This window comes from Rhea americana, unplaced genomic scaffold (assembly GCF_003343005.1).
Source record: "Rhea americana isolate MKP2758 unplaced genomic scaffold, rheAme1 scaffold_22, whole genome shotgun sequence".
Taxonomy (NCBI): Eukaryota; Metazoa; Chordata; class Aves; order Rheiformes; family Rheidae; genus Rhea; species Rhea americana.
Window position 1 is genome coordinate 8,048,437 of NW_028186329.1, and position 13,903 is coordinate 8,062,339.

The 13,903-nt window shown below is 40.5% G+C and overlaps 1 protein-coding gene across 3 annotated transcripts in view; it reads left to right on the forward strand.

The window, feature by feature from the left end:
• Positions 1 to 13,903, forward strand: part of MAP2K5 (mitogen-activated protein kinase kinase 5) — a 142,473-nt gene that overhangs the window by 105,468 nt on the left and 23,102 nt on the right. For all 3 annotated transcript variants that reach the window (XM_085305448.1, XM_085305449.1, XM_085305450.1), the window contains one exon: positions 12,933 to 12,994. In XM_085305448.1, the coding sequence (XP_085161574.1) occupies positions 12,933 to 12,994 (62 nt within the window). The remainder of the gene's footprint in view (positions 1 to 12,932; positions 12,995 to 13,903) is intronic.

Genomic DNA, 13,903 nt, shown 5'->3' on the forward strand with positions numbered 1-13,903 from the left:
TTTGTAATAAGATGATGCTAATAATTAATAAGTTTCATGAAGAAAAAAAGTTGTACCTCAAAGACTTATCTCAGCCTGTAGCAGAATTTCATTGCTGCCTCATCAGATTGTTGACATGTCTAATGAGACTATTCAGCTTGTTCCAACCTATCCTTTAATGTGTGTGTTTAACTTAATGGGAGCGTGTAACTGGTGTGCAAGCACCCTGACTTGGTTGTATCCTGATCTGTAGCTGCAACTTGCATAAACAGCTAAACCTGCTGCTCTTAACTGCAATGAATGCTCTTGTCCTTTTATTAGAGAATGACTTACTGACTTAACATTCTTTAAAAAGTGATATTTGGGCCTTGATGGATGCTATTAAATTAAAATGAACATGTATCCCTTGTGTAAAGGGAAGGAGTTCCCCCTGTCTTGCAAGCCTCCAGCTCTTACAGTGGAAGCACAGCAGTCAGCTATATTGCCTGGCTGTTTATGATGGTCTGGTTCTTTGAGAGGTTTTTAGCTCTTTCTGTTTCTTTCATCTTTTTCATCCATTATTTATATTAAGTAGGTCCTTGGATGAGAGATGGAAATTCCACTCTGGAAAGTGCCAGTGCTATATATACAAGTAACAAAAAGGCCGTCTCTGTCCTAAAAAGGTTAAGTTGAAGATGCTCATATTTTTATGTCTGTTTTGCTATTGCTAGATAAATTACTTTTAAATGGGCTGGTAGTAGTGTCTAAATCTAAGCTCAATATTATTGAAAGGAGCCCTAAAGGGCTGCGTGATATAGCGGAGCTTCTTGCAGCTTTCACGTCTTTTCCTCAAGATTAGAATTGCTGCGGTCTGCTTACAGATACTTTGGCCAAGGCTCTTGGTGTAGTGTAGTCCACAAACATCTGTGAGTGCTGTGCTAGGTTTAACGTTAGCATCTTGGTATTTGCTTGTTTTACCTTATTTTATGTTTCAGGCTGTGCCACTGCCCCATCACTCTCCGGAGCTGGTGGTTCAGAGTGCACTGTGCTTGTAGGCATGTTGAGACTTTTAGGTTACAGAGCATAGTTCTGTTGAAGTTTCTTTAAGTGCAACTCACTCTGTTTTGCAACACACTTGCTGTCTAAATGGAAGTTGCCTGCCATAACCTTTAGAGCCTCAGGGGGAAAAGTGGAATGGATTGGCTCTGTAGTGTTATTTGCTTGGTATGTGTGTATTGTTAGGGTGTCATTTAATATATAGCGTTTAGATGGTGGCTGTCACACCTGGAAGTGCAAATTCTTGGCACGACAGTGGCTTGGAGAACATTTATATTACAGGTTACTGTGTTCTAGTTCATGTGTAGCATTGACTTTAATAGATCCTTTCTCCCACCCTCCACCCTGTCCCCTATGTAAAGACCTCACATCTCCTTAACTTGAGTCTCTTCCCCCCCCCCCCGCCACTTTATGTTTTGTAAGATGCAACTCTTGAGGAATAACAGAGGGATCCACTTATTTAGCTAATTGCGCTTTCTTCTGTGCAAGGACCTTTTAAGAGGGAGAATTTCTGGTACTATACGGCTGCTGTTTCTACCCTGAGTATTAGAGATGTTTAGTGTAAGACTGATTATTTTGGGCTAAATTTTCCCATCAGCTGTAGGCAGGGCTTAAAACTCTCAGAAGACAGGAGCAGAGCCCCTCTCCTGCAGCTGCACTGTACAGTCCGTCCCCATAGGAACTCGCAGACACTGGTGCAGAATTCCCCACCTACGTTAATGATGGTCGTAACCGCTAGGAGCGATGACTGTAGCTTCCCTTTTCCTCCAAACAGATAGAGCACAGCAGTTGTCCCATAATGGCATGGCTCCTGGTTGAGCCATAGCATCATTGGATGTGGGAGGAACAACCAGCTTCTGACTTGTGATCTGGGAGGGCTGGATCAAGCGTTTTCAAGGATCTTCCGTCCCCTGGTAGCTCCATGCCATAGTAATAATTTGCTGAAGTTGCTACAGTTGAAAACTGAAAACTGTTTTGTTTTGTTTTGTTTTCTCAAGTCTCTTAATGTGCCTTTTCATGCTACAGAAAATAGTTTGGAAGTTTGGTTCCTGGAAATGTGACTGAACAACTCTGCAGAAGAGGATGTTTCTTGAAATTGTGTCTTTGCTGACACCGTGCTTGTCTCACTCTTTCCATCTGGAATCTAGCTAAAAACTCCAGAATTTGATCCGAGGAGAACCCAGAAGTTTGTGCCTGGTGTTCCTGTACATAATTTTCTTTGCAGCACTACCTTTGCATAGCTTGGAGCTGTGCATATGAATCCAAGAAGGAATCCCCAGYGTCCCAGGCTGACTCCAGCCTTATCTAGAGAGCTGGGGAAGGGGCAAGACTAGCTGATACTAATGTAGAAGACTTTCACAGGGCAAGATGACCTTTAAATGGATGTTGAGTACCCAGTAGAAATATTATTTCATATTTTCCATTATATGAGGCCTAAATTCAGCAAATCACTTAAGCATCCATGTATGCTTATCTTTATTTATAAAAGTATGTTAACAATGAGACGTAAGCATATACTTTAATTCAGTGTTGCAATATGTTTGTGATAAACGGCATATTTATGGATTTGATTAAAAATATATGAATAGATTTAAAAAAAAAAGTGGTAATATGTCAGACTTTGGTCAGTGTGAACAGCATCATCATTTTAGGAAGTGTGTTCTTGGGAGATGGAAAGTGATCCTGCTCTGTTTTTAATGTAAGAAACAGTCCAAAAGTGCAGGATTTTTTTCTCTTTGAAGTGCAATAAACTGAAATTAATACAGTTTGGTTTTTAAAAATGATAAAACTGAAGTAACATTAAGCCCTTGATTCTTTTTAGTAGTTGCTTACTATATTGGCAATCATTGTTTTTTCAGAACTATTACACATTCCACCAAGACACAGCAGTAATCCAAAAGTTAATGTTCTGTTCATTCATAATTATCTTTAATTCTTGAGATTTACTGATGACTGAACTACTTAAGAGGTTGCTTTTGTATGGCGTAGGTAGCCTGGACTTTTCGCAGACTTTGTACAGTGACACACTGTAGAGTTAAAACTGTCCATGGAAATTTTTAGATGTTCTAAGACAGTGAGATTTTTTGGGGAGTTGTTTTCCAAGTCACCATGAAATATATGATACGTAGCAGGTCACTTTGGCAGTTTCAAAAGTCTGTTTTTTCATTCCTTAGGACTTAAATTTACTTGCCAAAATTCTGCAGAATAAGTGATTTGAGAGGCATCATAAACTAGGTCTGACAAGTTTTTGGTAAATTTGGTTACTAGTTTTTTTTATGACATTGGTTCTGGGATTTATTTATTTATTTTTTTTTAACACCAAAGTTAGTGTGAAGCATCATGTGAGTAGGATATATGCCTGCCAGGACCTTTATTTTYTAACGTGTGGTAACTTACTGTGAAATCTGATCCAGCTAGAAATAAGCCACGCTCATTTAAGCAACACTTCTAATCATAGCGGCTTCCCCCACCATGAGAAGACTTCTGCTTCTAGTCCAGAAATGAGCATAGAATGGTTGTTAATGTAGTTCATCCTGCAGTACAGCCAGCAATAAAGACAGTCTTCTGTTACTTGAGAGCTGAGAGTAATTTAATATTCTAGCACTGAGCTTAGTTCATCTCCAACTCACTGAAATGTTATATGGAAAGCACTGAGCAGTGCAGATGAATCCCTACTGGGAATGACATGCATCGCTTGCTGTGCATTCGGTCTTTCCAGAAACACTCCAAAACGAAGGAGAATGGAGTCCTGCTGGAAGCAGGAGCCATTCCTGGTTTGGAAGATGTCCTAGATATGGCCCTATGTTTCATGATCATGCAGCCAAAGAATTTGCAGTAGAATCTACACACCAAGAGGATCATGTTGCAAAAGGTCTGGATGAATTAAAAAGGAGAAGAAAAAAAAAATAAAAATGAATTCTGGCCTTTGCTCCTCAGATGATAACTTAGAAATGTAACATTACCCTAGAATAATGCCATTGATGTTGCAGACTCCAGAAATGGTATATCAGAGAGATGCAGACCACTTGATTTAGCTTGGCGGGTTGATGCTGAAACCTTAAGATTGCAAGGAAAACGAGTGTGCCGTTTAGCCTCTCCTGCTGCTCACAGGCTCAGAATGCCTCCCACGATTTTTTGGTTGACCAAAATCTTAACTGTTCCCTGCCCAGTCTCCAAATCTCCAGCAACCTCCCAGGCATCACTTGTGTCCCAGTTATGTGCTGTCTTTGCTGATGCCTGCAGGAGTCGCTCAGTAAATTGAATTCCGCTTCCAAACAGAGACCGTGCGAACCATGGCACTGATTACCATTATGCATTTGCCTTTTAATGCATTGGAAAACTCCTAGGTAAAAGTGTAAGTGATGCTGCTCTAAATTTCCAGTGTGGTAAGCAGTGGGTTGTGGGGCTCTGTGACCATGCAGCAAAATCTGCATTTTAAGTTTTCAGGAAAACCAGAGCTCTGACCATAAGATATTTTTGTATTCGTTGCAGTCAGCTGAAAAGTAGCACCGTTTTCAAGATTCTTCCAACCTGTAGTCATTCATTTTTCAGTTATGCTGATGTCAAAATGTATTATATGGGAAGYTACCGTTTAGTTGCATTCAGTATTCAGTTAAACACTTAGGTGATTGCAGGCTTGTATGCAAAGATCCCAAAAGGCCAAACCCGACAGCACGCTGTTTTTCAGCTCATCAGCTTTCCATCCTTTCCGTGCTGTGTCTGTTGGCTTTGCAGGTCTGCTCTGTATCAGGAGATGGTTAGCGAGACAGACCTGTGCTGTGGAGTGCATCCAATAGGCCATCCTCCTGGCTTAAGCAGCTACTTTGAATTTTCCTTAAGCTCTCCGGGGCTATTTTGTTTGACCTTTATTTAGTTCGAGTATCCCTACTAGGAAACCAATTATTGCCAGCCCCTTGGGTGGCTGCTTTAAACTGGGTTTCACTGTACTGGAGCAGTTGTGGTCACAAGTGCTGTAGTTAAGCATCAGCTCTAGTTTCTAACCCCTTCTTTTTCATAACCTGAAATAAATTAGTTTTGGTTTGAAAGTTTCCATGGCTTGTCTCAATGTAATAGTGACTGTGTGTGYGTGTTTGTCTTCACTGTTTTGAATTGTGAAGAAGAAAGGTCCTGTATTTTGTCCATCAGTTTCAAGGAGAATGTTGGAGATTTGTGGAGGTCCAAATCAATTACATTAGAAACTTCAGGAGTAAAGACTTTCAAGCGCAGATCCTATTTTTACCAATAGGAGACAGCAACATCCAAAAATCTGCATATTCTGAAGAGCCAGACAAAATTAAAATATATATATATATATATTTATATACACATATGTACACACACACATATATATATATATGTATATATATATACATCATGAATCCTTACTCTGGCAGCTTCATGGGTGAGTAGGGAGAAGCTTTCCATGAGTGTCCTGGACATTTCTGTTAAGCGCCTCCATGGAGATAGTCAGTCTCAAGACTACTTTAATCTAGCTCAAGGACTTCACAAATTGAAGAGCTCCTTTTTATTTTTAAATTCATAATCTAAAAACATTTAACAGCATCAGTAAATGCTAGGGTAGTGTTGGTGTTGCACTCTGAAGCATTTCAAAGTCAATAAATTCTCAAAATTTCCCATGAAAAAATATSTTGGTCTTAATGCATGTTTCCTATATAGTTATTTCAATTCTTCTATTCCCATTTTCCTAGTAAAATATATCCCTCTATTTATTGCTATGGCATAGTCTTAAGAATTCACAGGGTGTTCAGTTTGATCAAACACCACAATGAAAACCTTTGCCTTTTGAGTGCTCAACTTCTTAATTTTATTGTTGCATCAGTGCCGTGTTTTGCTAATTATATAAATGAAGTAGAAAACTTCAAAGGCTCAGAATTTGTGTGTGTGTATGTGTGAATTTCCTTTTGATTTCCATGTATTGATTTAAGTATATGGACAGCTAAATTTGACCCTGAAAATTTCTGAAGTTTTGAAGATTTACATACAAGAAAGGCTGGTGTTAGAATATACATGTGTGCATATGTGTACACATACCCAGCATAATTTGTCTTGTGGATCAGTTGTTTTGGGGTGTACTTCTATTGAGACAGAAACTATGACCTTACTAGTGTATGAGATTCAGAGACCTATATGGGAACAAGGTAAAACCACAGGTAGGAATTGCTGAATAATTACCTTTAGACCAACCTGAGCAAGAACCTTCCCAAGAGGGCAAGCTCATTTAATGGTTCCTAAAACTCAATCTTGTGGATGTCAATGGTCATGCTTGATTATTTGCAACAGTGTTTTATGAAAAAGCAATAAAAATGCATTGGGAGTGTACAGAGGGAAAAGGGAACAATAAATGGTTTTAGTTTTTCAACTGAGCCCCTTTGGTGTGAACAGGTAGAGGCTGCGTTTCATGCTGCTGTGCCTTAGCTATTTGAAATGTGTGTATGTGTGTGTATCTACCCAAAACACTGCTGTGCTCTGCTGGCTTATGATCGACRAGAGACCGGCAGTGAGAAGAAAAAATTCTTATGTTTGTTTTAGAGAGAAAGCAATTACAGTTACGGTTAAAGGATTAACCTGTTTTCTAGCTACCTGTATGTTTATCTGCAAGGCCCTTCAGAGAGCCACACTAACAAGTGCAAAGCTTGGTGAAAAGTAGAAAATGGCATGTTGTACACTGCAGATTATTCCTAGTGTTAATTACACTCTTCTGCATCCTTCCTTGCCTCTTCGAAGCTCTGCAAGATGCCTCCAAGTGGCAAATGCTGCCAAAGTGACAACCAAATAGCTCCAAGTATTTAGTGACTTGTTTCACCACGAATGTTTACGTGTGGCCTGTATGAATACAGGTTGTGCATATGTGGTATCTGCAAGAACTTGGGGGGCGCGTACAGTGCTGGCTGTGAGAACAGCTGCCTCTCACATGATTTGAGGTGTTAAAGGTAGGCTGAGTGTTTTGGTGGATAAAACACTGGCCTTTCGACCTTGGTTCCAGTCCAGCTAGAGATCTGGAAATAAATGAGTTTACTGCTGACACTCCAATCCCAGCAGACAAAACTTCACACCAAAATGCCCTCAATATAATTTGTCACATTTGGCATCTGCTACTAAGGAAAGAGCAAGAAGTGACCTAGCGYGGAAATGTAATCATCTTTCACCTTCCTGCTAAGGGGTGGGAATATAATTGGGACAATCCAGAAATTCTTTCAAGTCTAGGTCTCTGAGCCACCTCTAGACATTATTGTGTTCTGCAAAGCTTGTTGTTTGGAAGAATTCGCCTGCCATAAGGTTTGTGCAAGGCTTTTGAAGCAGGTTGGCTAGAAAGCTAACAATTAAATTCTAGGAGTATGTAAAAGAAAGTTGTCCTCGCAGGAGTAAATCTGACCATATACAATATTGTAATTCACTGGTCTCACTGAAATAGTTCCTTTAACTTCAGTGCACTTACTTACTACTGGTAATTGCATCTGGCTGTATTTCTGGTGCATCTGAAAAAAGTGTCTGAAAAATCAGATGGGGCAAAGAATTTGGCCGCAAAGTAAGATGCAACTACAGTATAAAAGTAGATGTATTCTATAAAAGCTTTAGTAAAATGGATGTCRGAATGCATAAACAGTCTTTAACCCTGGAGACTTTTTAGGCTGAAGTGATAAACCAGAAATGCTTTGTAAAGCACACACATTATTTATTAAATACTGCCATTTCACCATTAATAGTCAAGTTGCAGAATAGGAGTGTCTGCCCAGAGGAAATGATAATTTCAAAGACAGGGTGTGCTGGGGAAACCCAGAGGAGAGAGTAACTGAAGTTTGGTTTGCTCTGTTCTGCTAACTTCCCTCTTGTGGCCATAGAGCCATAGGACCATGGCATCTCCTTCTGCACAAACATTCACACTGAGGAAAGAGTATTGCAAAATAGCAGTAGCTCTGGAGCTGCGGGGAATGGGAAATTTTAACCCTTCACAGAGAGTGAGTTAGCAGATGAGAAGAGGGGGTAAAACCTCCTTGCACCAAGCCTGGGGATCTGCTGAGAATACCGGCTGTGCTGTCCACAAAGTGTACCTGAGCCTTCTTGCAGAGCGCACGACTGCACAGCCAGCGTTTCTGCTGGAGATGTGTCGACGACAGGCTGCCAATCTGCTCGACGTTTGTCCATCAGCACAGCCCTCAGCAGCAGAGGAGGAGGTAGGGGGAGTACAGGCTAGATCTTAACACGTAGCCGGGGCTTTGTCATTGCCTTCTTGAAGGTTTTAGGTAGAAGACCCTGTATTTGCTGGTTTTCCTTTTACAGGGAGATTGTGGACTTCCATTTTGTTCAAGAAGGGGGCAATAAAACTCAAACTTTTAGTTGTTTTGAAGAGATGGGCCACTCTCAGGAAATATTTTGTTGGGGTAAGACCTCTGAGGGTGTGTAAAGCACAGGATGTTTGGGTGTGTATTTCTGGTTGAGATACTTTTTTTTTTTTTAATTTCCTTCCTTTTTGGGTTGGCTGAACATTATTCATTGCCTGAATGGCAACAGCATTTCAGCTTTTTTTTTTTTTTTTTTTAATTTCCTTCCTTTTTGGGTTGGCTGAACATTATTCATTGCCTGAATGGCAACAGCATTTCAGCTACTGCTCTACTTAATGGGAGTGAGCAGACCAAGGGACATTTTGGAGAATCAATTTGAGGAGTAGCTGAGGCTGGTGCTCAGACCTGTAATTCAGACTCTTAGCACACAGGTAGGGAAGGAATTGGTTGACTTCCAGACACACAGTTAGGTTGTTTATTCATTCCTTTGTTCAAACCTGCGGAGAAAAGCTGGGTACAGACAGTAATGCCATAGCTGCCTTCAGAAGAGAGGGCCTTTCGAGGGATTGTCTCAGTGTACTTGTTCCCAAGTCTTCATTTAGATTATGTGACTTCCCCTAACTCCATGGAAGTCAATAAGGTCTACACCAGAGCATTGGCACTCCATAAATTAAATATTAGGAGCAGTGTTTGAAGTTTAAAGCGCTCGCTCCTCCTGCTAGCTCAGATTTTCTGCTGCGGTGCTTTTTTCTTTATGCCTGAGCACCTTGCTGACAAGTGCTAATAACAAAATGCCAAGAGAAGGTCCAGTCGGAGTTACCACACAYTAAACATTCTGAACTTGTCCTTTTGCTCATAGATTGTGCATAATTAATAATTAAACGGTTTCAGTTGTAATGGGTTGACCTCCTTGAACTGTTCATTATTCACAAGGCAAAGGCATCACTCAAACTTTTTTTCCTATTGCCCTTCCCTGTTCTCGCTGTGTATACGCATTTTGGCTCTTTCTGAGAATCAAGCTGACCGCTTCAGAAGTCAGAGCAGCTGATCTTGTCATCCTCTTCAGCAGCAGGTCTCCGTTACAGAAGTGTTGCTTGGGTACTTAGGGCAATAGCTGGTCTAGCGAATAAGGTGCCTGTGGATGTAAAAGGTGATTGATACCTTGACCCTTAAGACTGTGTTTGCAACTCTGCTACCGTTTTATCAGCCTCCACAATCTATAGATCTCCAAGATACTGGTTAAAAGCTGCAATCTTTAATAAAAATGAAATACCTGTTTCTTAGTTCAGAATGAGCAGACCTATTCCTCTCTCCTTTAAAAATGTAYGTGGTTTTCTACTCTTTTTGCCTTGCCAGTGCAAGTTCAGTGTGCAGGTGGGTAAAACAAGGCAGGTCATTGGAGCACAGATGGACGGTTCCTGGTGGTTATATCAAATGGGTCACCACGCTTATCATACAGGATGTGTGTAACAGTTCTTTAGGGTAGAGACTTGGTAAACGTGTATAGCTTTGTTTTGGTAAACGTGTGTAGCTTTGTTTTTTTTTATCATATTCTCATATGTTTGAGAGTCAGCCAGAGTCATCTTGCAGGAAACTTCAGGATATGATGTAGGCTGCATTTGTTTTGTGTAGCTTTTGTAGATTCTTGCTTTATACATCATATAACAACATTGTGATTGCTCCAGTTACGGATGTAGCAATAGCAACACTTTTTCTCATTGGAAATAGCTCTAAGTACAAAATACTCTCACCTTTCTACTACTCAAATGCTCCTGAATAGAACAATGGCAGAAATAGAAATATTTCTGTCATTGGTCTCCCTGGATAGATACCATAACTGAATGGATGTCAATATCTCCCTTCTCCCTAATCGTGCCTTTGCTGTAAAGCCTACAATTGGCTCTTGTTTTCAGAAGTGAATTTAAGGTATTTATTTGCGCTGATCTGTTTGCCCTYAACCACATTTCCTAGAAAGTGTTTTCTTGAGATTGATGTATTCTCGCAAAAGGTTTGCGATTTGTCAAGCAAATAGCCAATAGATCTGTAGGTCACCCAGTCTAAAATCCTTGGGAAGACTGCATTAAAGCATCTAGTTTTTTACTGAGATGCAGTCCGTTTTCAGCTGCCTCCTACAATCTCTTCCTGAGCTCCTGAGAGGAAAGCAGCCGGCCAAGGCATGGCCACGACTGCCAAACCTATGGCAAGAGCTGATCAGCCCGGGTGTGGTTGAAATGGGTGCCCTGTGCAGAACGCTGTGCTAGAAAAACAGCAATTTTTACCCGTGTGAAAATTTCTTGCGTGCTTAAGCAGGCACACCCCGTCTCCTGGGTAGGAGGTATTTCAGGAGCTGCATGGGCATCACGTTAATCTTGCCACGCTAGAGCTGCTGCTTTCCTTTCCTGCCCGAGCCACAACGTCAGCTGAGCTTGGGATGGCCAAAGTGAAACACTGATGGCTTCAGCACTGCTCATTGGCTTCTCCTCCACTCTCATAATGAAGTTTCACCCCATTATGGGTCCGTCATCTCTTTGTGATTGCAGAAATTATCACCTACCAAATTAGTGTGAAGTGCCGTATGCCTGTCCTGTTCCCCCAGCACGCACGGATCCAAGCTGGCAGCCCTCGTTAGAGGGACATTTGTACAAAGCTCCTCACTTGTCGTGTGCTTAAAATAAACAGCAGGGGTAGATTGGCAAGCAGAGCCAGCTCCCCGGGGAATGTGATCTCATCGCTTCGGCTCACCATTTTCAAGATGATCTGTAATACGTGCCTGGAGAATTTCATGCTTTTTCTTGGGCTCTGCCTTTGCTCAGAGACTGTCCCACCTGGGGAAGGCAGCGTTAGCCACTTCTTGTCCGAGCACGGGAAGGCTTCTCTTGAACAGGAGAAAATGATGGAGAGAGGCTAAACCTGGTGGGCTCCACTTGGTATAAGCAAGCCTGACATTTTGCACTGCATTTTCCATATTAATATGAATAATTTTTGTGTGCGGTTCTTTGAACTGGAGGAAGTTTAATTGCACCGTTTATTTCCTTTTGTTCCTTCTCCTCTCCAGTGAAAACCTTCCTATATTGATGTCATTTATAAGTTTAGAAACAATAACCTCTTCTTCTCCCAGTCTAAGTTCAAAGAGAATTTGGGCATGTTATATCAAACACTCCTTGTATTTAATAGAACTCTTTGAAAACTGTAAAGCAATTTTGGCTTCTCCTTTTACTCTTCAGTTACTTTTGATTTAATTGTATTTTCCAGCAGTTTCCAATTGTTTGAATTGGAAACAAAGCCTTAATAAGAGTTCTAGTTAATTTTCTGTCTTGTAATTACCGATCTCATTTTTCTGATAATTGGCCACAGCAATTATATGTATATTTACTAATCACATAGGAGGCTCTGCCGTTGTGTCTATCTGCCACCATTGATAATGGCACACACATTGCAGAGGTGCTTTTATCATCTTCTTTTTTCCACTACATCAAAGCTATTTCCTCGCATTCTCAATAATGAATACATGCATGCATTTGACACAGTTGTGTGCTAGAGAAATTGTTTGGCTCCCACCAAATGCTGCACGCTCTGAGTTTCTTGCCTGCAGCGCTGGAAGGTTGTATGTAATGATATATTGCTCATCCAAATGGCCAAAGCACTCCAAAGCACAGTGAGATTAAAATAAGTCATTCCTTTGTTAATTTAAATAGGTGCATGTATCATACTTTGCAGGGTACTTTGTGTAGGGATGTCAGGGAGGAAAAAAGCCGCCGAAAGGTATTTTTAATAGCAAATGAGAATAGATGAGAATGGAGTCATTTGCAGCTGCCTGTTTTATGTGGCTCTCTTGTTCCAACTGTAGGTCTAATGAGATGACACTGTTAAAGTACTCTGCAGTGTAATTTCATTACATCCTGAGCTGTTACACTATAAACACAGTGGAGCTCTCTGTCATTCTTGGAAAAACTCCTAGACTCGTAAAGCCCTTCTTTGCAAATGGTGATGTTGTTTGTTCGCTGTTTGTATATTATTTTCATGTGCTCTTAATTTTTTTTTTTTTTTTTTTGCTTTCATAAATACTAGATGGTTATTTTCCCTACATTGGTAAATTTTATCTTTGTTCTTTTAAAAATGGTTTCCTCTTTTAAATCTAGAATAGACAACATATTAGGACAACCTCTAAGATGAATAAGTGTAAATAAACATGAGTGTAAATAAATAGCAAATGCAGTGAAAGAAACAAAGGTCAACACAAGAATAATTTCACAGCTCTTTGTTAATTACAAGACCATTTGTGTGTTACTTAAATAATCATTAATTTCTCATTTACACTTTCCCTACCTTCCTTTTTACCCTGTGGCTATCATTGTCCTTTTTTCACCTCCCCTCAGTGTCTTTCCACATGTTTTTACCCATTGTGTAATACTCATTAGTTGAAATTCAGTGTTTTATAACACATTCTCAGAAGAATTTATACCTTTCCCCCCTCAAATTCTCTGTGTGAAAAGGGGGGATTTGTCGCTTCAAGGTTTTTTTTTGTTTGTTTTTGTTTCCCCTATTATTTGTTATATTACTCTCCTTCTAAAATACTGTCTTCTCCTGACTCTGTCTCTCGTTTCAATCCACTGGCAGGAATCGCCCGTCCTTCCAGCCGGGGAGTTCTCCGAGCCATTTGTACACTTCATCACTCAATGGTAAGCTCAGTTTGCAAACATGCCATGCCCTCAATGTAAATGATACATGCCATTAACTCGGCAGCTCGGCGAGACCTTATGGCTTTCCTTGCATCCTTTCCGAGAGAAGAGGGACTTGGGGGCCTTGGGCAGATGGGGCAGCAAAGCTAAGCAAACTGTTTAAATTATGTAAACGTTATTTACACAAAGGGTCGTAAAAGTACTTACAAGGGTTTTTTCCTGTTTTAATAAACCTGCCCTGAATCTGGGTGCGTTCTTGTGTGCTGAGACTCCCACGAATTCGTCTGGGGGTAAAGAGGCCACAAAGACTCCTGTGTATAATATCATTATTTAGGGCTTTTGAAAATATTACTTACAAAATTGCCTCAATGTTTAGAAGGGCAAACAGCTTTGATTAATTCATTGGCTTTTCAGTAAGTAATTTTTACTGAGTGTCGTATTTTAAAACACACCATTGGGTATATTTTCTTCCTGAATAGTTCATTGAAAGCCTTTTAAATTAACAGAGGAGTGGGGAGAGGAGGAGTTTATGGAATTTAAAATATATTTCTTGAATGACTAGGTGATAAAGATCTGAAGGAAAAGTTATTCTAAAAAACAAAGTGAAGGGAAAATCTGTTGTTGTTGTTAACTGGCTCATTCACAAAAAAAGAATAATAGCTGTTTACATGTGGCAGAAAACACAAGATTGGATTTTATATAAATATGGTGTGTTTGACAGAGAAGTGTCCCTTAGGAGACCCTGTGTGTCCCGGCTGGGCTGCTCGGTGGCGTAGAGCAGGTGGAGCCCCGCGGCGCGTGGAGCCTTCGGCCGCGCTTCCTCATCCTCAGTGAAACTGGGCGCTCGGAGCCCGTGGCCCCAAATATATATATATATGTTTTATATATGTTACCCAGCAGTAGCTGGAT